General features: G+C 37.7%; 1 protein-coding gene across 1 annotated transcript in view; it reads right to left on the bottom strand.

The window, feature by feature from the left end:
* The window catches only part of LOC122804601 (cholesterol 24-hydroxylase-like), a 730,604-nt gene that overhangs the window by 317,198 nt on the left and 389,194 nt on the right, over window positions 1-24,212 (bottom strand). The window contains exon 6 of the mRNA XM_044074564.1: window positions 2,990-3,128. Within this exon, the coding sequence (XP_043930499.1) occupies window positions 2,990-3,128 (139 nt within the window). The remainder of the gene's footprint in view (window positions 1-2,989; window positions 3,129-24,212) is intronic.

Here is a 24,212-nt window from a genome sequence, read left to right as displayed (position 1 = left end):
AATTCCTGTAATGCTATTTTTTTAAGTATTCACAAGTGTGTTGTTTGAAGGGGAATTGTTTGATGTAGTTTTGGAATTTGACGAATAAGGAGGTGTGTTTCCAATTGATTGGCAAAGCTTCCCAAGCTTGTGAGTCATTATGGAAGAGCTATGGTCTACCCTATGACGATTAATTTGGGGGGATTAAAGAGGATGTGGAGAATGTCTGCAATCTCAAGTTATAGGAGGTAGGAAATGTTATTAGCCAACAAATAAGTGAAATGCTACTAAATTCATAACTTTGTAGGCTACGGAACAAAGCAGTGGTGTACATCTTTGCTGAATTTCTGGTGATGTTGCTTTTGCTGGAATAGAACAATGATGTTCTCTTCTGTGGAGGCAGAATGACAAATCCACATATACTGTTAAATGGCTGCTGTGCAAAGTGAATTTAGTTTTAAGATGCATTTGCAAAAATTGCTAGGCTACTATTTCAGATAGGTGAGTAGAACCCATTTATATATATAGCCATGGTCCCCTCTGTTGATACAGACACTGAGATCTTTTTTACCTAAAACAGGAGATTGCAAATTTTGGATTTAGTTTACTTGACCTCCTGTTGGATATTAAGGAACTGTCAAGCCATATTCCAGGATATTTAAAGCATGGTGTTGTTCCTTGTGTTCTTTTGTGTTGTGTAGCAGACATCACATTTAAAGAGCTACAGCATTTTTGTCTAGTCTCAAAAAAAATCACAAAACTTTTTTCTTTGAATTCATGAATAAGTTTGCTTTAGGCAGGCCATGAACTGAGTTAGTTGAGGTCATACTCTGGATCTTTTTCAGTAGTAGCTATTGGGTGCATTTACTCTCTAAGTGACCATGTCATTTATGTGGAGGATGAGAGTAATTTGTGGTAGGTCAGCCAGTATTATTGTTGAGCACTGAAAATCATACAGGTGGAAGGAATGACCTTTGCTGGGTACGTCCAGTGACTAGTGAGGAAGGTGAAGAAACAGTGCTTATCTAAACTTTAAATTATTTGTCCCTCAGGAAGCTGTTAAACCAGGGTATTGTGTCTATGTTTACTCCTACCAAATCTAATGAGTTTAGCAATAGTTCACACTATACTAAAAAGGCTTTGGTGAAATCAGTGAAATCTGCACCTGTGACAAAGCCTCTGTACATATTTTGCAGAATGTCACCTAACAAGAGTGTACAGTGCTGAACAAAATCCACATCAGCGGGGAGGCAGGATACAGTAATTTCGGGTTTAATCATTTAGTCATTTGAAGATTTGAAGACAAGTTATATTTCAAAGGATTTCCAGAAAGGGCCAGTGCTGTTACTGGACTAAAGTTTTTTTGTATTTTTTGAGTTAGAACACCTTGGGAATGGGTCTGTCTATGGGTTGTTTCCATTCAGCAGGCACTGTATGTTTGGTAAAGCATAGGTTATAAAATTGATGGAGTTGTAGGGTTATGACTTCTTTGCAAAGTATAATAAACAAGAGCAGTAAGCCATGAGCTAGAGGAACAGCACCTGAAGGAATGTGATGCATTACTTTTTAATGCCTATGGTTGTAATTTATTTACATAGCATACATGTTTAAAGTTGGCAGGAAGGGGAAGGTGTTAATATCAACAATAAGCAAGACAGAGCAACATTAAGAGTTCATCATTTAGAGTCATGCTCACTTGTGGAAATGTTCTGTCTAAAGAGTGATGTTTTAAAGTTGTTTTTGATGAGATCCCAAGCACCTCCCCAAAACTCTGGTTCCTGGTCTGGCAGTAAAGAGGTAAGTATAACTGGGAAAGTAGTGGCTAAGGGTTAAGGGTATTTGTTTTCACCGAGGAGTTGGTGATTCCAGCTATGCCTGGGTTGTTGGAAGATAGAAATGAGCAATTCTTCTGGTTTGTTCAATATACTTCCTGCACTAAGCACCGCAATTGTTAGCTGGTGGTTGTTCAGGGACACTTGGTTCTGCTGGTTGGGAAATGGAGGCAGCTATGGTCTTGGATTGGATTCAGTAATAGTTGAATACAACAATGTGCATAACTGGGGTCTGCTTTGGTGTGAATTTAAGAAACTTGAATTTGAAATGAGGAGGAGCCTTTTCTTAGATAGGTAGCAGGTAGGTAGGAAGCAGAAGTGGGTATGATCAGCTGGGAGGTATTTTTGTGGGGTGGCATGTATCTGGGATGATCTAGTGTTATGCTGATAACAAGAGTGAATGAGGATTGCACAGGATTGTTAAGTTTTAGGGTGTAAAAGGATAGAGAGGAAGAGGACAAACAGTGTTAAAAGCATGTTTATAGTAGGCCTGGTAAGGTATATTATGGATGACAATGAGTACAAGGTATGCAGACAATGGCAAATGGTTGGGAATAAAGTTGATTTCTGCTAGCAAATAACAGGACAGTGAAAAAGGTGTTCTTGTTAGATACAATCTGGCCTACAATGAACCTGAAATGGATAATACTGATATTGAAAAAGAATAGACGGATGAATCTGTTAGCTGTCAGTTTTAGGCCGAATTGTAGATTTCCACTCAAGAAGATGTTGTGCAATAACTTTAGGAAAGCACTTTACATGACACCAGGAAGTCTATGTTCATAAGACAGCAGAACAAGAACTATACGTTAAACTTTTCGAGTAAAACGTTTAGAAATCGACAAAGTTATGGTGATGAATTACTTTAACAAACAAAGCTTCAAAAACTGCACAATATTGTCATCAAATCTTTTAATGCATATATTTACTCAGACTACTTCAAGAAAAAGATTGTTACAATTGCTCAACTCCAGAAAAAAGCATTCAGCTCCTATGGAAAATTTTACTCTCGCACTGATAAAGTACCTTTCACAGTACATAAAAATATTTTTCTATCAGGATTCTGCCTGCCAAAAGTGTTTTCACCACTTTTATTTTATTTCAAAGGCAAAGCAAATCAGTATATAAATCTTAGGAAAAAATGCATTTTTTTATATTAAACTGCTTAAGAAACTCACCTTTGTAATAACATCCAGAGTTACTCGAGCAAACATGTTATACATGCTAACTTGTGTTTTCCCATCAGCCTTTTCTTCCAGCTTCTCCATCAGGTGTTCAGCTACCTCATTAAATGTTCCCATCAGACTAATCAGGTACCTGTGAAGAAGAAGAAGGGAGACATTACATTTCTAGGCTCTGACAAAAATATCAACTAAAGTCTAAGGCTAAACTTTGTTGTAGGTGTGGTAAACAGATATTAGACTTAAGTCTCTGAACCTTTGCATACTTGCTAGTAATATAAAGGTTTTCTGTGGCACGCAAACTTCACCTTTTCCATCACTGGCTATAAAATATCAAATTATACTCTTTAGTTTTATGAAAAGCAAGAGAATCTTGCAGACACGCACTGGGGTAGCAGTGCAAAATGTTCCAATCTAAGACCCCAAATGAAGCATCACACAGCATTTTGCTGCATCTCAATATTTGAGTGCATTAATCTCAGTCCAGTGTCAAACTGGTGTCATAATTTGACATTCTCCATCCCTAACATTAATGCTTGCCTTCTGAATTTGCCAACAAGATCAGCCATCATTTCTATGGTGTCCTTAACTTGATCTCTGAAAACATATGACTGAACCATATAGTCTTATTAAGACTCAATACCTTTTAGCTAGAATCCATCAGCAGGTATTACACCAAAGGTAAAAAAAGAAAAGAAAAGAAAAAAATATGTCAACTCGAAGATCACAACAGCAGAGAAGGGGTAAATTCCAAGACTCTGCTGTACCACAGTGTCACATGGAGAAAAGTCTAGCAGCCAGGAAAACAGAAACAGAGAAGAAGAAAACATATATATGTGTGTGTGTATGTGTGTGTGTGTGTGTGTGTATATATATATATATATATATATATATATATATATATATATATATATATATATATATATATATATATATATATATATATATATATATATATGTCTGTGTGTATGGGAGGGCACTGATCTTTATCAACAGTACAGCTGGTCAACATCTATTTAGTTGCCAAAATCTGGTCAGCTAAACAGGTGGTTGACAGGTGTGTAAGACTGCATAATATTCAGGGTAGGGGAATATGCCCTTTCCTTGATATTTTACAATCTTGTAGTTAGTATATATAATTAGCAGGGGGGGGGGGTGCAGAGCCCCACATGTGGAGTGCAAGGATTCCTGCCACCCTTCAAAAAACATTCTTTTGTTTTATTTTTATGTTTATCTTTTGCATCTGCATAGGTTAGGTTTTACTCACTGCATGTGTAGCTGCATGTTGACATTTGCATTGTCAATATTTTCTAATTGATATTAAGAACATCAACATTTGGGTCACTGGATCAAAATCAGTAGAACCACACATAAAGATAAATATTTTGCATCGATTGGCAGATGCAGAACAAGTGGGCATACAAAATGGTACAAAGGCATAAAAGACTAGACTGGACTTGAAAGCAATGCCAACCACACACTTCTCAAGACTCCTATATTATTATATTCTAAGGTGCCAAAGGTAGAGCAAGAATTGCAGATGTAGGAAATTGCTAGAATATTTTCTAAGGTAAAATGCTGTGAGTGCATTACAACTACATGTAACAATGTAAAGAAAGGTAAAACAGGAGATGTTTGTATTCTTAGGATTTCAAAGCTATTGTTAATCAACTGTTACATACTTTGAGGCACCTTTTGTCAAGAAATGAGGACATTTTGACATCTCTAATGGAGGAAACAATTTACAGAGACTACAACAACAACACCAACCTCCGAAACTATAAAACAACCTGTAGGATCCAAAGTCTGAAGAAAAAAAAACGAACTGTGAAAGTCGTAAAACCACCAGAACTTTAATTAATTCTAGCGCCTCGGTGTAACCACCTTCAAGGAATACATAAAAAAATACAAGAAGGACCTTGTATACTTCTCCAAACACTCTAAACAATCAACAAGCAAGTAATTAATTAACTAAAAAACATCTATATATATATATATATATATATATATATATATATATATATATATATATATGTGTATATATATATTTAAAATATAATACACTGGTCCCTATAGGGCTTAATAATGAGGTAATGTAATGGTGTTTGCACCTGCTTTTTAAAAATGACAGCTGGACAAGTACCCCAAGGTATTGACAATATATCAGGACTGTGAAAACACCTTTTAGCGAACATCCCTTTGCCAAACTCTACTCAGCGAAATCCAACTCCCTTGAATGGCCATTTCAGCAAATTTCTTTCCTGGGGGGAACAAATGCTTGGCCATCATTGGGAATTTGCCCTTTTCCCTACTGTAGTGTGATCTTGGAGTTGATATACTTAGTTAGGGGTGGTGTGGGGGCACAGCCCCCACATTGGGGGGTGTGGGGGCAAATCCCACCACTTTGGAAGGTGTTTAATTTTGTCAGGTTTGCGATTAGCCAAGCAGTTTTTTCCCCTAGGAAAAAATTTGCTGGAATGGCCATTCAAGGTAGTTAGATTTCGCTGGGTAGCATTCGGCAAAGAGCCATTCACTGAAAGGGGTTTTTGCAGTCATGCTACAGACCCATTTTTCACTAAAGACTTTCCTATTGTGAAGATAGGACTGAAAAAGAGGTGCTGAGCCAACTCACAAAACAAAACAAAACAGAAGCAGTGCTAAAGGCATACATTTCTCAGAATGTGCTGAAAACATAAAGTTATTACTGAATGTGTTGTTGCAGGATTAGTCAAGCAGCTGCAAGTGAGCCTTTTCGGTAACCAAAAGGATGATACTATCGGATGAAGTACTGATACCCTTTGATCCTTCAGTGCATGTTGGAGTGCCACATAAAGTTTTGTCTTAAAGACAAGACACTACTATACTGCATAACTTCTTGGATAACAGAGAGGCCCACTATATGTGCTTCACAATTACCAAAGAAAGCAGAATGTAATTAAGCCCAGGTTGACAGAGGAGTCCTTCTTGTTTTATACAGGATACATTTTAATCACTATATTTTACATATATATATATATATATATATATATATATATATATATATATATATGTATGTATGTGTGTGTGTGTGTGTGTGTGTGTGTGTTTGTGTGCGTGCATAAAAGTCAATTGGAAATGGATCATCATTCCTTAGTTTCTATTTTTTAATAAAACATGTCATTTGTGACTGTAGAGTGCTTACATCACTGGTCATTTTTACAGAAAATCCATGTTACTGCATTCATGGGAATGTTGATGGCTTTACATTTACCATATGAGAAACCCGAAGATCCAAGTTTGACTTTGATTTTCCTGTCATGCATTACACAGAGGATTTTGATTGGGTCACCAATCATAACCAATTTATTAATGTATACGAGAAAGGGATTCTAGAAATTCATCTCAAGATCAAAGCTTGAAAAGTGAATTTGTCGAATCCATTTTAAGACCGCATTAACAAATAGTTAACATTAGAGACCCAATCATACAGATTTTCACAAGCTACCACTAGTAAACTGTTTAAAAGTGTAATTGGTATGATAAGAAAATAACATATTTGAAAATGATTATCAGCAAGCATAACAGATTCAAATTTCCAGCTAATAGCATTATTTTAACACTTAAGCAGAAAGTTTACTGCCACTTGTTGTCCATCACATACTTCTTTACCAGAAGTATTTCAACAAAATGTAGAACAGGACTGCTTTGGTTTCTTCCTGAATTTCTTGTAGTGTAAGAGCTTTTGGCAAATTATTCTTTGCAATAAAATTTACATACTTTTTAGTTACTGTTAATAGCATGTTTTTTTCTAAAATAAAAAAGCAATGGTATTTAGGAGAGCAAACTGCAGGACTCTACTTCTCACTTTTACTTTGAATCTGGAAATGAAATATCTACAGTCTGAAACCTAGGCTGCTCTGGAAGATGAATTAGACCTTGATCTGTTCTATAAGATGTCTAAAAGTTAATGATCTGTACATGTTTACATTGATGAAAAGGTGGAAATTATCTCACCTCCATGTTATCACAATAACTTTTTTTTCAGTTTTGGAATTTATGTTTCTATATGTGTTAAGTCCATTTGCACAATAACTTGTTTTACATAATCACGTCTTTTGACACTGACATTTAGTCCCACCAGGCTCGCATCCACTATTTACTGAGTTTCTTTACATTGGTAGAAGACAATAAATTAGGCATTGGGTGTATGCAAGTTAAATAGTTCTGAATTCTGTAATGTTTGATCATAGACTTAAGCCAACTGCCACTGAACTGACTTTCATGTCTTATGGAATTCCATTATGACTGCAGAATATGGTATAAATCTGGAAAAGTAGTTTGCCATCCCTAGGAAACATTTACTGTTGTAGGACATTCAGTAGTGGTACCTGGTGGGCTGCAGCAACTTTTTTGAGTCAGCTGGTATCTCCTGTGCAATATAAATACAAAACATTAAATTCTAGTACAGGATTTGTCATACTTATGCCTATTTTTGTTTAGGATTAGCCTACATTCCCCCATTTCTTAAAACAGTTTTCTGAGGATATTATCAAAAGCATTTTGATTTTTGTTACAATCATTTAGCATCATCAGTGAAGTTTCTTGTATTTGTATACCTTAAAGTATTTGCTAAATTAAGTACTGAAACATTCTGGATGCATACATGCTAAAAACGGTCAGCCTCTTCTTTAGTATTAGACCCACATGTATAGCGATAGATCTACTGTCTACATGTAACTCTAAATGAAGATAATCCTAAAAAAGAACAAGGCTGGTGTAGAAACTCTGATCATTGGCCACCCCCCAAAGAAAAGCAGTCTCACAGATAAAATGCTACTTTTTATTTAGCACTTTAATTACACCCTTCCTAAAAAAAATCACATAATGTTTGAACCAACCAGGAATTAATATTTATTTAAATGGCTTCAATTTAAACATAGGTTCATAGGTTGGTACTAGGCTATCAGCCCTAGGGCCTATACAAGCCTAGAAAATGCATTTGACCCACTCCTTAACTTCACCATCCACCCAGATAATTTGTTTATGTCTTTCGGCTTTTCCCGGTTAGGGGTCGCAACAGCGGAACTCTGGTCCGCTAATGATTGGCAGTTGACTTTTTTACACACCGGCTTGCCAGGCCTGATGCACAACCTTCAGCGAAGGTACGCCCATTCACACATGTCTCCACACAGAAGATGCTCTAGCTGAGAACTGAACCGGACAGCGTCTTACTGTGAGGCGACAATGCTACCGCAGCACCACCACTGCGGGACCACAGCTGTCTTGCTTTTATGCTAGTATAATCATTCACACCTGGAAAACTACCTGCATCCATGTATTTTGCCACGCTATTTCCTTCTTGTCCAATAGTGTCACATAGCTTCTAAATCCCCACCTCTATAGTCCAGTCACATGCAAAAACATAAACCACTACAGTCCAGTCACATACAAAAACATAAACCACTTAAGTTTCCTGAATTATTTACATTCTACAGAATATTTCACTGAAATATTTTCACATCTTTATTTTACAAAGCCAGAACATATTCATACAGTTTTTGTGACCATTTGCAAGATGTTTTAGCTCACAATGGTCACAACCTGCCAAACAAATCACAGCTGTTGAATTGCAGGTGAACATTATTTTGCCGTTATTTTGGTCCATAAATTTGTACCCAGATGTGCCACAACCACATTGGGACTTTCTTTTAAATATCTGCACTGGGTGCACTTTCTACATTTATAAACGCCACTTAAAATATAATTTATTTTGTGGAAACTTGTTATATTCATGTATTTTCGCTTCAAACAATTGTGACTTTTTTAAGGAAGATTATTTACAATATCATTAATGTGTTTAGTTCATTCTAATGAAATTTCCTAAATTTAAGTGAAATGAAAGCGCTAAATGAAAAATCGGGGCTGCTTTCGTGGTGCTTGTTGGATAATATTCTAAATGAAGATACATTGCTTTTAAATCTAATTTGAAAAAAAAAAACATACTTTCCCCTTCATATTCAGAATATGTTGTGGATGCAATGAATTTACTGCCTGAATGAAACTAACTGATGATATTTCACTTTAAATCTAGTGGCTTTAAACTTCCAACTTAATATAATCAACAGCTAGGGTTAAATGTGTTTGGTTGCTGCAATATTTGCATGTCTCATAGTGACAGATTAATTGAATTCAACAGAGCTCTTGATGCTTTGGATGGTGTTGCAAGAGGACAGACCCAAGGAGCAGGGGCTGAGACTTTTTCGTTAATGTGTGATATCTTCTATTTTTACTTCCGTGTTACTTCTGATGTGAAAGCAAACCCTTTCAGTAGGATGAAAAATTGAAAGTTACTGATAGTATTATACATTCTACATGCATAATTTATTTATTTATATTATTTATTTATTCCAGTTTGATGCCCAGGGAGGTCCACTGGGCTCGGGAGCCCATTTTCAGTGGAGGCCAAGGGAGAAAAGTTACAATACATAGTTTAGTTACATGAATAATTATAAAGAAACTGTATCACAAACAACAGGTAGCATTCAGCAAAGAAAACAAACAGTTACAATTTTGTTTAGGTGAGAAAGACAGGCATATAGCATAGTGGCTAGATTTTACAGTTTAGTGTACTGCGGTGGTGGTGCTGCGGTAGTGTTGTCGCCTCACAGCAAGACGTTGTGCCATTCGATTCTCCACTAGTGCGTCTTCTTTGTGGAGGCATGCGTGAATGGGCATACCTTCATTGAAGGTTGTGCATCAGGGCTGGCAAACTCGGCATGTAAAAAATCTACTGCCAATCATTAGCGGACCGGAGTTCCGCTGTGGCGACCCCTACAAAGCCAAAAGACAAACAAAGTTTAGTTAAATATACACTCTACATTTGTGAGACAGTTAGCTAGGTGAGAGGTTAGTCAGGAGTATAAGCGAAGGAGAGCTTGAGAGGTAAGGTGGGGTGAAGAGTACAGTTGCATTTCCTGTTTAAATAAAGGTAGGAATGAAGTAGCATTTTAAAGTTTTCAAGGTTGTCACAGGTCCTCAATGTGGAGGGGAGATCATTCCATTTTGTAGCTAAGGAGAAAGATAGCAGAAGCTGACCAGCTGGGCGCTTGGGTTTTTGGATGGTGATTAGGTTTTGTTGGGAAGATCTAAGGGTTCTATGCGGGGTATAAGGTTGAAGAATATGGGATAGTGCAGGGCACTTAGTAGGTTCAAACAGTATTCTGTGGGCTGTGGTGAGTTGGAGAAAGTCAAGTTGGTTGGGGAGTTCAAGCCAATTTAATGAGTGAAGGGAGGTACAGTGATGAGAGGAGGATTTGGCTTTGGTAACCAATCTGGAGATTTTATTGTAACATACTTCCAGTTTGGAGAAGAGTGAGGAGGATAAATTAGTAAGCAGATGAGCCCCATACAGTAGAAAGGGAAGGAGATAGGTTGAGGCAAGAGTTAGTCTGGTAGCAGGAGAGAGGAAGTAGTTGTTTCTATAAAGTAGGCCAAGTTTTATGTGGGTTTTCTTAATGTTTAGCTGGACATGAGTGTTAAATTTTAGGTGTTCATTGATGGTGACACCAAGAAGTTTGGATGAGGGAACAACCTCTATAACTGAGTTGTTATGGCTGGTAATTTGTAGTGAATTTTTATCAATAGGGGATGCTTTAGAAGGAGAGAATAGAATGATTTTAGTTTTGTTGGCATTTAGAGAGAGGTAATTTTGGAGCATCCAGTTTTCAGTGGTTGAGAAGGCTGTTTGTGTCAGTAATTGGAGATCTGTTAAGTTAGAGGTGCAGCAGATCAAAGTAGAATCGTCAGCATATTGCACAATTTTTGTATAAGGTTTGGCTTTGTGAAAGTCATTAATAAAGATATTGAAAAGCACTGGGCCAAGTATGGAGCCTCGGGGTACTCCAGTGGGGGTAGGAAGGAAAATGGAGGTGCCCTGGCCCCACTTTACAGCTTGGGACCTGTCTGAAAGATAGCTGGAAAACCAAGAAAGTGTTTTGTGGGAGAGATTGAGATTAGACAGATGATTTAGTAGGTGGGTATGGGAGATGATATCGAAGGCTTTAGATAAGTCCAGCAGAACTGCGGATACTATTTTGCCAGAGTCACACGCTAAATGACACCTGATTTTATGACTTTATTAGGATGAGAAACTAGAATCCAGTCTAGTATGGAGCCTGGGGTGGTTGGTCTTGTTAGGCCTAGTAATGGAGTTAGTAAGATGAGTGTAGTTAAATAGGTTGATTGACATGGTGGGATTTTACATCTCCCAATATGTAGGTTTCTAGCTTAATATTAGAAGAGGCCCAGGAGAGGATGTCTTCCAGGGTATTGGTGTTGTTACCTGGAGGAATATAGAGGGAAATTAAGCAGATGCTTTTATGGGTGTTTATTTTTAGTAGACCAGTTACAAGTTCAGCATTATTGAAAGAAGAGATGGGAGTAGGATAAGGAGTAAAGAACAACTGGTTGGAGTAGATTAATGCTACACCACTACCTCTCCTATTTAGGTGGTCAGATCGAAGAGATTGATATCCAGTAGGAAGGAATTCAGAGTCACTTATATGAGGTTTTAGCCAGGTTTCAGAGATGGCTACAATGTCAGGAGAGTTGTGATTGAGCCAGGCATGAAAGAGGGTTAGTTTGTTTTTTAAGCTTTGGGCATTGATGGTGAGGAATATGAGGTATTTACTGGTGGACTTGTAGGTGCTAGGGAGGCTTGTTGGAGAGAAGTCTGATCCTGGATTAGGATGAATGTTGCTGGCTAAGCAAAGGTGAGAGAGAAAAGGAATTAATATTTTTGGTTTGTACTTAGATAGAAGTGCCTGGTAGAGAACAGATATAGGTTTGTAGTATTTAGTAGTGATTGGGAAGAGTCTTAATTTTAATAGGAGGATAGGGTGGGAGGGAACTAAAGAGGCAGAGATGTTTTGGAGGTGTATTGTGTTGGGGGGTAGGGAGGAAGAGGTGAAGGGTGTAGATGGAAGTTGGTATATGAGGTGGCATGGTAAAGAGGTAGTAGAAGAAGGATGAGGATAGATGTGGAAATAAAGATTTTAGGAGGTGGAGAGAGCATGGTAGATGGAGTCTGTTAAATGTAATAGAGAGGAGGGTAACGGGACTTAGGTGGGGGGGTGGTAGTGAGAGTCAGGAAGGTTGGAGGAATGGGCGGAGAAAAAGTGAGCAAGGATTGGCTGGTGGTGAGACGGAGGGGATTTATGAGGGGAATAAATGTAGGAGCACTGGGCTGGGTGGGAATTGGAGGTAGGGTAGGGGAGCGGAGTGAGTCTGCAGGGCGAACAGAGCAGGATAGAGCAGCAGGGCAAGAGAAACCAGCTGAAAAAGTATCAGCCACTGTTGTTCAAGCTGAGGTAAGTAGGTTATTTAATGAAGACTGTAAGGAAAAATAGAGCCACAGTTTGCAAAATATGTAGGGGGAGCTTTGTTCCTTAGTTTGTTTAATGTAGGGAGGGGGTGGTTGTTATCAGGTTTTATCATGACTTGAATTTTTTTTATATTTTCGAGATAGACCAGCTGAAAAAGTATCAGCCACGGTTTACTATTAATATTGCGAATAGCACTTGTTCGAAAGTACATATTCCGAAAATGACAGTCAATGGAAATGACAAGTCGAAAATAATATAGTCGAACAACGAAACATCGAATTGCACCGACATTCATAATAACATATTCGATGTAACGTATGCGACAAAATAAGCAGTCGCACATTCATGTACGTGGATATCCGTATAGCTTTAAAAAGCGTGGAGTGAAGCAGAAGTTGTGGAGCATACCTTAGCCAAAAGTCTACAATGCAATCAATGTCACAGGTAAAATAAAAGCAGATTAATAAGTAGAGGTGCATTTTGAACATAATATGTATAGAAAAGCTAATATAAATACATTGCCTGCACTTGCGTTTCAATTGAAATCTTCATATATAATTGAATCAGGCTGAAGTGTATCCGATAATAAATGCAGATGCTGTCAACTGTACTGTATTATTTAGAAATGAAGAATATACTTGTCTCAACAAGAGGTAGAGGGAGGGTTGGGAGAGTGGCCTAATGGTTAAGGTGTTTAACTTACAAACACAAGGTGCAGAGTTTGAGTCTCACACGGGATAATTGGCTAGGCTTAAAATGGCTCACAAGGGCAGTTAGCCTAGTACTAATCTATGAACCTATGAACAATTCTCAAAAAGTTAAAGTGTATGTTAGTATGTATAATTCACATGGAAGTAAGCAGTGTATAGGCAATTATGTTCTATATATGTGTCTTGGCAGGTTGAGGATGGACAACAAACAAATTTATATCCGGGAATATTGCGGAATGTATATAGTATAGTGAAGTCTCAAAAAGAAAAACAGATGCTTGTAACTGAAGGTTATTTCTATTATTTAGAGAAAGTGGTCGGTGATAGGAAATATTGGTGCTGTTGCATGAAAAACAGTGAGAAATGTAAGGGGAGATGTGTAACAGAGGCTGATGTCAGTGGTGAAATGCTTTTGAAAAGTACCGGCCATTTTCACGCACCCAACACCGGCAGACAGGATTGTGTTAAGATCAAAAAAGCTATAAAAAGAAGAGCCAGAAATTCAACAGATGATCCTTGCAGAGTAGTGTCAGAGGTGTTAGCTACATGTTCAACAGATGTTACAGTTGATCTACCTAACACTAATGCCTTGAAGCAAGTTGTCGTGCGAACTAGAAATAAAGCTAGAGTAACTAAATGCAGTGATTGCATTAACTTAAAGGAACTTACAAGTGATATGATACCAATTAAGAATGGTAGTTTCATAGTTAAACATGCTGGTGAGGATGTTCAAAGTCATCAAGTGGTCATTATAACTACTGTGAATAATCTTAAAGTATTGTGTAACGCCGCTTTCCTTATGGTGGACGGAACATTTCCTATCCGTACATCCAACTTTAAGCAGATATACAGTATACACTGTCCACTAGAACATGGTGAAAACAGGAAAGCTATACCCATAGTATACGGATTGCTAGCTTCTAAAACAGAATCATGTTATAGTTGCTTTTGGGAGACTGTCTTACAGTTATGTACAGAACATTCATTCACTTTAGCGCCAAAAATGATATTGAGTGATTTTGAGAGGGGCACTAGCTATAATCAGACACTTTCCAAATTCACATGCCAAAGGATGCTGGTTTCATTTCTGCCAAATTATATGGCGCCAAATCCAGAAACTACATTTAGCTGCTGAGTTTGGACAATGTAGATAATTTTCTGTTTTGTGCAAGGAATTACCAGCGTTAGCTTTTGTAAAGCCCGAAGACATTGTACCAACTTTCAATGATATTGAAAGTGAAATGCCTGAAAGTGGACAACCATTATGCATCTTTTTTAAAGAAAACTATTTATTTGGTAGACTTAGAAGATATGGTATGAGAGGTTGTACAACAGAAAGAATACCACCGCTATTCGACCTTTTCTTTTGGAGTCATCATGAAACATGCCTTGACGGGTTTCCGAGATCACAGAATATGGTCGAAGGTTGGCATCGCCACCTTCGTAGCCTACTAGGGAGGAAAACTTTACACATGTACGATATATTACATGCTATACAATTAGAGCAGAATCATGTGGAAGACCTTTTATCCCGATTATTACTTTGTTTACCACCTTCACCAAAACATAAACGTCTAAGTGACAGAGAGGAAACATTTAGAAAGTTGTTGGATAAATGGGATACATTCACCTGTAGGGGCTTTACTGCACTTGTAGCAAAACACTGTTCATTTTAAGGGTATTGGAATGCAAACGTGAGCACTACTGGTTTGGAATATAGCACGTATATGTAGACTGCACTAGAAAACAATGATCGTTGTTAATCAATGGGATTATGGAAGATTGTGTATGTTCCGTGTCACTTTTTATGGTTTATGTCACTATGCAAACATAACAATGATGTTGGGGATTATGGAAGATTGTGTATGTTCCGTGCACTTTTTATGGTTTATGTCACTATGCAAACTTAAAAATGATGTCAGAGACTATACACAGTTGTACAAGTTCAATACAATACGGTGTTACTCTTGAATATTTGTGCATATGCTTGGTAGAGTACTTCCGTATATATAAGATTTCCATAAACGCGTCTAGCGTTCTCGGAAAATAACAACATCAGTTTACATCATATTCACAGCAAATGTATGGCAATTGCAAGCTCTTACAGTAACAAGTACTTCGATGTCGAAAATGTCGATTTTAGCTTTTTCGACATTTTCGCATTGTTAAGTCGGTGTTAATTGCATTCAATATTCTGACATTCGCAGTTACAGCTTGTGTAATGTTTAATTTGGTCAAGTGACGTTCAAAGTTTTAATAGTAAACCATCAGCCACTGTTGTTCAAGCTGAGGTAAGTAGGTTATTTAATGAAGACTGTAAGGAAAAATAGAGTCACAGTTTGTAAAAAATACAGGGGGAGCTTTGTTCCTTAGTTTGTTTAATGTAGGGAGGGGGTGGTTATTATCAGGTTTTATCATGACTTGAATTTTTTTATATTTTCTCATTTATTCATACAAATCGAATATTCTGTTTGCAATTGAGTTGTGATGTTTCATTTTGTGATAGCTAAAATATATATTTAATACTTATGTTAATAGTAGGTGAGCTACTGCTGTCTAGGTTAGTAGACACAACTTATTGTGCTACAAAAACATCTGTGTGCACTCTGTCTGAATATATTATCTTGTACGTAATAGCTCCACTCAAAGGTTAATGTCCTGTGGAGTTGCATGCAAAGATTTTGGCAAAACTGTCTGTCATTAAAGGCATTGGTTCAGTTAAGTATAACTATATTGATTTATTAAATTGGCAAAGCTACTGACACAATATGACAGAAAAAGGCATACCTTCAGTTCTTAACATTGTTTCTGGTTCTGTATATCTACAGTCATTATGCGTTTCATATTTCTAGTATAAAATCAGGTCTTTGATAAAAAAACGATTTGTCTCTTTTGCCACAGCTTTTTTTGTCTATATACTGCAACATTAGCAAAAGATTTAATTTTTTTTTTACATACCATCTGGTGTTGTTGATATAAATATACATTTGGGAATTGTAGATGAGGTGCTAGCTTTACTAATGGTTCTACTTAACTGAGGTAGAGAGACCCTCAGAATTCAGTCCAACACTGAGTACAGGGATGCAGATTTTAGTCTATCAGAGAAGATTAGGGGTAGTGAGACCTGAGATAATTTTGGTGAGGAACCTTTCACGTGTCTTGAGTTGGTATTAGATGCTGAATGTGGTACATGTCAATGACAGCATTATATTCAACTATCAGCTTAACAAGGGAAGAATAAAGTATGACTATGTTGCTTTGAACTTTGTGGATAGCATAAGGATAAGTTATGAATCATAAGTTATGCATCATAAAGTATTTTCTAACTAATACAGAGGTGTGGTGGTCAAAAGAAAATCCTCTGATGACTACCTCAGAATTAAGTGAAATGTTAGCTACATGAAACGAGGAAGTGATGCAAGATTCGCCAAAAAACTATGCTATATTTATTGGTGTTGTATGAAAGTCCACGACTAACACACCAACCATTTGTTTGGTCTAGCCCTTGTTGGAGAATTTGAGAATCAGAATGTGACTGGATTAACAGCCCTCAGTTTACAATAATTAGCAGACTTAGCCATTGTACCTTCATATCAGCTTTCATATCAGAAAACGATATACTAAGGAAGAGGGGGCCAAGACAGAGCCCTGTGGGATACAACTGGTAACATTTTGTTATGTCTAGAGCAAATTCCCTGACTTTAACAGTATGGGTTCTGTTAGATAGCTAGTTACAAACCCATCAAATTGTGTATGGATTAACACTGAGTTAGAAGAGTTTATCAATAAACCCAGCATGGAGAATACAGCTGAAGAATTTGGCAAGGTCATGCAGGCAACATGGACTGTATACCCCATACTACTGAGGTTAGTAACCCTTTTGAAGAGTTCCACCAGGTTAGAAAAGCATGACAGGCATGGGTCCAAGGATATGAGGTCACCTATACTGTTGCTTATTAGTCCAGCTGTAACACATTTCATAGTCTTACAAATAATACCAACAAGATGAATAGGCCTATAAATACCAAGGTCAGTAGTGGGACTACCTTTTTGCAAGAGCACCACAGCATCTGTTCTCCATATCATGACAAAACAACCAGTGAAGAAGCTGAAGACTTGTTAAAGGGGTTTTTCTTGGTGAGGCTTGGTGGTTCTCAGCAGACATCAAGGAATATTCTCAGGACCCATGGAACTGGTATTTTCAATTTATGAAATTACCACATTGAAAATGATTTAAAGAAGTGAGATGTAATGAGAAATGAGGGAAAAGAGGGGTGGCTGGATGGAGTGAAGCTGGAAGAATGTCCTTGGAGTTAGAAAAGGCAGTACTGCTAGAGATAAGTTCAGTGTACTATTTTTGTTTACTTCTAAACTTAACAGTATAGCTGAAAAAGGTCTTATGGCTGTCTTCTGGATTAGTTGCAACCCAAAGTCCATAGCTGATGTTCCATTTCCTAAAGGTACATTTGCAGGACATAACAGTTACCCATTGTATCATGGCAAAGAAGATATATTTTATAAATGACCAGGATCATTTTCTTTTCCTTATAAAGTTTATTGTGCCACCATATGGTTTTAGTTTTAAATTTCCCAATATGTAACATCAGTAATTAGTCTTCATGCCACAAAGCAAGTTCTCAGGGAGATCACAGTGAGATAAATAGAGCTGTCTAGGGAGAGGGTAACAATTAGGGTGGTGGAATTAGAGGAATAATTTGTCAAGCGAAGCCCAAGAAAATAACTCTGATGGGCAGGGTAGACAATTTGGTCAAGTGTTTTGGCATTTGTGAAGTCCAGAAAGGTATGGGCATATTTGTTGTTGATAATACTCATTTTCAGTTTTATGTGTGGATAGTTGCTATTGCCCATAAGAAAGGTTTTTGGTTAAATGGTTAACTTTTCTAGCTGGTTAAAGTATTCTGCATGTTCTGAAGGGGTCATAAAAAGGGTTCTATAATTGGCTATAATGTACAATTCATTTTATTGAGTATACATCGGAGTTCAATTAGTTCCAGATTAGCATCATGCAGAAACAACTGAGTGGCAACTGGGTTGTAAATAAATACAGACACTCCTCCACAGGAACCAGTGGTTATGAATGCATGAAAGGCATTGTACCCTGGAACATAGGGCATGCTATTACTCCAATGGAACTAGATTTCTGTAATTACGCTAATGGTGGTGTTTGCAAGATTCATAAAGGTGTCAAGTTCATAGATTTTATTTAGAGTGCTGGCATTCATCAGTGCTACCTTGATATTATCAGTACTGGAATTCATTGTATCTGTCAGGCAAAAATCTATGTAAAAATAGTGGACAGCAATTATTTTAGACAATATGTGAAAACTGAAAGAGTGAAAGGTACAGCATCCCCATGCAGACACACACTGCATTTTTCTAGAATTTTCCAGCCAATAATTGAAACCAGTCATTTTTATTCTTGAATTTAGGTATCATTCTTGATGAAAGTTGAATACCGCTCAACACCAGAAATGAGCAGAGAGTCCGGCTTTGTCTCTGGAAGTACAGGAAAGTATTTATCCCACAAGGGTTTCTCCAGGAATTAACCACCTTTAAAGAGGAAATTAATAAATTTTGTACCAATGAATACAAGTGTTTATGTTTTCAGTCTAAGTACAATTCTAACATTAAGCAACATCAAGCAACGACTGCATATTTGTACCGCTTTTAATATATGAATCTTGATTCCTTATGTACTTCTAAAATTTTACACCTTTCCATTTTCGTTTACCATGACAAGACCTTAATACTGTTAATCTCTGAAAATAATTTTTGGTGTTTCATGTGCTTCTGTATCTATTGATATTTATTATGTTATACTTGTATACTTTCAGTAATATGCTCTCATTCTTTTGTCATATATCTAACAAAATGTAATTCAATGTTGAAATTTGTAACCTCCAAATTGACCCAGGTTGTGGCTAAAAATGAGGTGTACGGCTAGTCCACCAACTTGGTTAGCAAAGTAAATAAACTACAAAAATCACAATTGTATTGGGGGTGGTGCAGAAACATAAGAGCTGTATTGCCTTCCCTAACCCTAGCTACTACAGAGGCACTTAACTTTCACTGCAATCTTTGCTATATTGCTAAGAGTTGTGTCTATATACCTTACAATGGAGTCAACAATGACTAAGGCATTTCAGTGATGTGCTGCAGGCTTATTGGTCCTTGAGGGTACAGACTTGCAGTCCAGGTGACTCCCAGCAACAGTAAATGCTGGTACTGGCATGGGTAATGTATTAGTATTTTGGCTGCATGGCTGAGATCAGCTGAAGGATGTCTAGGAGGCAAGGATTTCCTTACTGCCTCAGTATATCTAGGAGTGATGTTGTGGTGATATTTAATGATCGGGGGGGTGGGACAGATAGAGACTAGTCTCCAGTTTAGATAAATAAGTGCACCTCTTGCAGGTGGAATGAGTACATGTTAGACGACATGGATGGTCAATAAACATGAGGTATACTTATACTGCCTCAGAAAATCAAGTACCAATAGCCTGGCTTCATGAGATGAGGCTAAAGCAGGCCAGGACTCCATTGTGAGTGTAAGTGTTTTTTTTCATGTCAGTTAATAGCACAGATCTAAAGATTAGTGCAAAACACTGGCAGCTGGTGACACAGAATTTATAACCAGTTTTGTTACAATAGTAGACGGAATCAGTTTTGAGTGAGATTTAATCTGAGGATAATTGGGTACTCAGTATTCTAAGCATATGCAACCAAATGGGAGGGCAAAATAATTTAAATAGTTTAAGAAGAGTGCCTTCACAAAATTATACTTTAGTGCTTACTGTCAAGAGCTAACAAAAGACTAATGAGTGGATTTTGTGATCAAATTAACATAATAGGTGGATAAGTATGCAGCCATAGACTCTAAGAATGCAAAAAGAGCAGGGTGGATATTTTTCCCATACAGTAGTATTTTCCATGACAGAGGCTGTTCAAATGAGCTATTTCAGCTAAATCCTTGAAATGGTTTATTTCCCATCAAATACTAGTCTACATCATTCCTAAAATCACAGGTAAATAACCTTTTCTAATTTCCATGACTCACCAAGAGACAAAGCTTTGTTTTCTTTCATAACCAGAATGTTTAATGCTTAAGGGAAAGTATTTGAATATACTCCAAACAAAAATACTCTCTATAATCCAATAAGAAAACACAAAAATAAATACAAATACAGCCCACGCTATTTGCCTTTCTTATACAGCTGTCAGAAGGTATTTGATTGAGCCACATTTCTGTAATGAATATAGAAAGACAGAAATACCTAATGAGGCTTGCACTACTGGTGAGTTGTCAAAGGTTACTCAGCCAATAGAGATCATAGTTCAGCCCCCATGCTGCCTAGAAGCTAATGAGTTTTCACTGTTGAGTTAAAGGAAAGTGTTAGCAGGGATTTCTAAACAAGCTTACACTTACTATAATAAAAAAAAAAAAAGTAAAAATGTAACATATAAACAATGCCTAGCCCTTATAATAATTGCTTCATCTCAGCTATGCAGTTCTGGAAATATACCATGAGCTACCTTTATATCCATGATACAGCATCAAGCCTACCAAATAAAAGAAAATGTGAAGTGCCAGGGGTTCAGCATCCTATTAGGACCAGGTCATGTACTCTTATGTCTCCCTCGCCCAAAGGCAGAAATCTGCTGTTGTCACCCAGGCATACTGTAAATTTGATATGAAACAGCTTTTCACCCTCAGTATCTCATCCTATCTCATGACCCACTCATTTTTTATACATATTATATAAAATGATGCTACACAATTGCAGTCCGAAATAACATTTCTCAGATCATGTAAAGTGTCCGCAGACAGCCTCCCCATTACTAAAATGACCCTAGAATCTAAACTTTTAAATACACTTATTAACATTATTATACTGTTATGATTATACATAGTGCAACCTGGTTCTTCTTCACCCTTACATGTATTATCAGTGCCTTATACTGGTGTTCCTCCCAGCCTAGTTCCAGTATGTTTCCACTATGTTGCAGGAAGAATGGCCACAATACCAGGTGAGTAGGATACAAAATAATCAAGATAAGGAGGGGCAGTTCTCTTTTAAAACAGTGTCCCTGATAACAAATAAAATGTAACTAGTATACTTAAACAGACAGTGTACAGAGATAGTCAAATTGTTGGAATAAGGCCCGAGCAGTGAAGGCTTTGCTTCATTCATTTCTTTAGACTTTGCTTCAGTACCAAATATCAAATCCTTTTCACATTTAGGTTCTTCTGCCATTCTGTTTAGAGCCCATGCTTCACATAATGTTGTGGAAGTAAACAACAGACCAATCAGTAGCAGGGACACAAGACATTAGTCCAATAACAGATGTTTAAGACTACTTACATGAATATATAATTATGCTACATGAATAGATAATGAAAGTCACCCTACTTGATAGATTGCTAAAGTTCCTCAATCAGCAAACAGCATGCACCCTCTGTTATGAAGTTTGCAAACTTCTGAGCTTTCAGTGCTGAGAAAAGGCAGTGATAGAATTCCTTGTTCGTAGGATCTGCTGACCAAATGTTGCATCATCCTTTAATTTAAAAAGTCCTTTGGTTCAGTCTGAATGCCACAGATCTCCTCATGTTCTGGAGTGGTGGCTTCTTCTCTTTTCCTAGTCCTATCACAAACTTTAACATTCTATTGAATATTTTAGATACTTTAAATACAAATCAAAAGATTGTAATACATAATTATCAACACCATTTCAGATAAATATTTTGTCTTTTCAAGTTTATTGTGACTATCTGCAGTCACATAATAACAAATAGATGGGGTATTAAGAAAAGCATGATAATGACATTGTACAGCAGCAAACAATGAGAACTGCACTATATAGCCCAAATGGAGCAAAGTTTGCATAAGTAGAGGTGCAGCATGGACCTGCCAGAAGTAGTGCTGCATAAGGAGGCCATATAATTAGCAAAAGCAGCAGTCATCACAGAGTAGACTGCAATATTACAGGTCAAGTGACAAGGGGCCATTTGCATATGTGAGTCATGCTCACCATGGTGCACATAAGGATGCCATATAATTAGCAAAAGCAGCAGTCATCACAGAGTAGACTGCAATATTACAGGTCAAGTGACAAGGGGCCATATGCATATGTGAGTCATGCTCACCATGGTGCACATAAGGAGGCCATATAATTAGCAAAAGCAGCAGTCATCACAGAGTAGACTGCAATATTACAGGTCAAGTGACAAGGGGCCATATGCATATGTGAGTCATGCTCACCATGGTGCACATAAGGATGCCATATAATTAGCAAAAGCAGCAGTCATCACAGAGTAGACTGCAATATTACAGGTCAAGTGACAAGGGCCATTTGCATATGTGAGTCATGCTCACCATGGTGCACATAAGGATGCCATATAATTAGCAAAAGCAGCAGTCATCACAGAGTAGACTGCAATATTACAGGTCAAGTGACAAGGGGCCATTTGCATATGTGAGTCATGCTCACCATGGTGCACATAAGGATGCCATATAATTAGCAAAAGCAGCAGTCATCACAGAGTAGACTGCAATATTACAGGTCAAGTGACAAGGGGCCATATGCATATGTGAGTCATGCTCACCATGGTGCACATAAGGAGGCCATATAATTAGCAAAAGCAGCAGTCATCACAGAGTAGACTGCAATATTACAGGTCAAGTGACAAGGGGCCATTTGCATATGTAAGTCATGCTCACCATGGTGCACATAAGGATGCCATATAATTAGCAAAAGCAGCAGTCATCACAGAGTAGACTGCAATATTACAGGTCAAGTGACAAGGGCCATATGCATATGTGAGTCATGCTCACCATGGTGCACATAAGGATGCCATATAATTAGCAAAAGCAGCAGTCATCACAGAGTAGACTGCAATATTACAGGTCAAGTGACAAGGGGCCATATGCATATGTGAGTCATGCTCACCATGGTGCACATAAGGATGCCATATAATTAGCAAAAGCAGCAGTCATCACAGAGTAGACTGCAATATTACAGGTCAAGTGACAAGGGGCCATTTGCATATGTGAGTCATGCTCACCATGGTGCACATAAGGATGCCATATAATTAGCAAAAGCAGCAATCATCACAGAGTAGACTGCAATATTACAGGTCAAGTGACAAGGGGCCATATGCATATGTGAGTCATGCTCACCATGGTGCACATAAGGATGCCATATAATTAGCAAAAGCAGCAGTCATCACAGAGTAGACTGCAATATTACAGGTCAAGTGACAAGGCCATTTGCATATGTGAGTCATGCTCACCATGGTGCACATAAGGATGCCATATAATTAGCAAAAGCAGCAGTCATCACAGAGTAGACTGCAATATTACAGGTCAAGTGACAAGGGGCCATTTGCATATGTGAGTCATGCTCACCATGGTGCACATTAAAGTACAACATACATGTAAAACGTTTACATCCGGAAGCCCATACAATGGCACTAAACTGAGTTGCATCTATTGGCAGTGAGATGCACATGATCAGTAGCTTAGGCCAGGAAAACAACTATTCAGTCATGCCCTATACACATGCACACATTATGTAATCTACATGCTAGAGCATGCCCACAATGAGCAGCCAACACAGTAAGACAACCCCGCTATAAAGTTATGCACATCTTAACTGGCAACAGTATAAGTGCACCAAGCAGATCAGGCCTCATAATGTGAATTAGTACTGTTTACACAGTGCACTGCAGGTACCATTCACAGAATATCTTGCAATATTGTCTCATTACCGTGACCACCATGCTACAAAAATAGATAAACAGATTATTGCAACTATAGGATCCTGTGTTACAGTGAATTCTAAGGAAATCAACAGCAGACAGGAGCGCTCATAATGTACACCACATTGTAAGGACAACTTTGGTGTGTATTGAGTATGGCTTCCAGACATAGCTATCTAACGATACTGACGTTTGTGTGGTAATAGTCATAATGGCACTGTCACAGATATGGCAGACTGTGTTGAGTTGATGGCTGCCGACATAGGGCATAAGGGGATTGGCAGGAAGTGTTGTAATGCTAGGGGAGGAAACATCCAAATAGCAAGGCAAAGGGAACAGACAAAGAAGTTGTTGTTCCTCTGACAGAGG

The sequence above is a fragment of the Protopterus annectens genome, chromosome 6.part0, assembly GCF_019279795.1.
Source record: "Protopterus annectens isolate FY-2018-M chromosome 6.part0, PAN1.0, whole genome shotgun sequence".
In the NCBI taxonomy this organism is placed as follows: domain Eukaryota; kingdom Metazoa; phylum Chordata; order Ceratodontiformes; family Protopteridae; genus Protopterus; species Protopterus annectens.
Note: the sequence above shows the minus strand (reverse complement) of the source record. Positions and strands in the feature narration are given on the sequence as shown.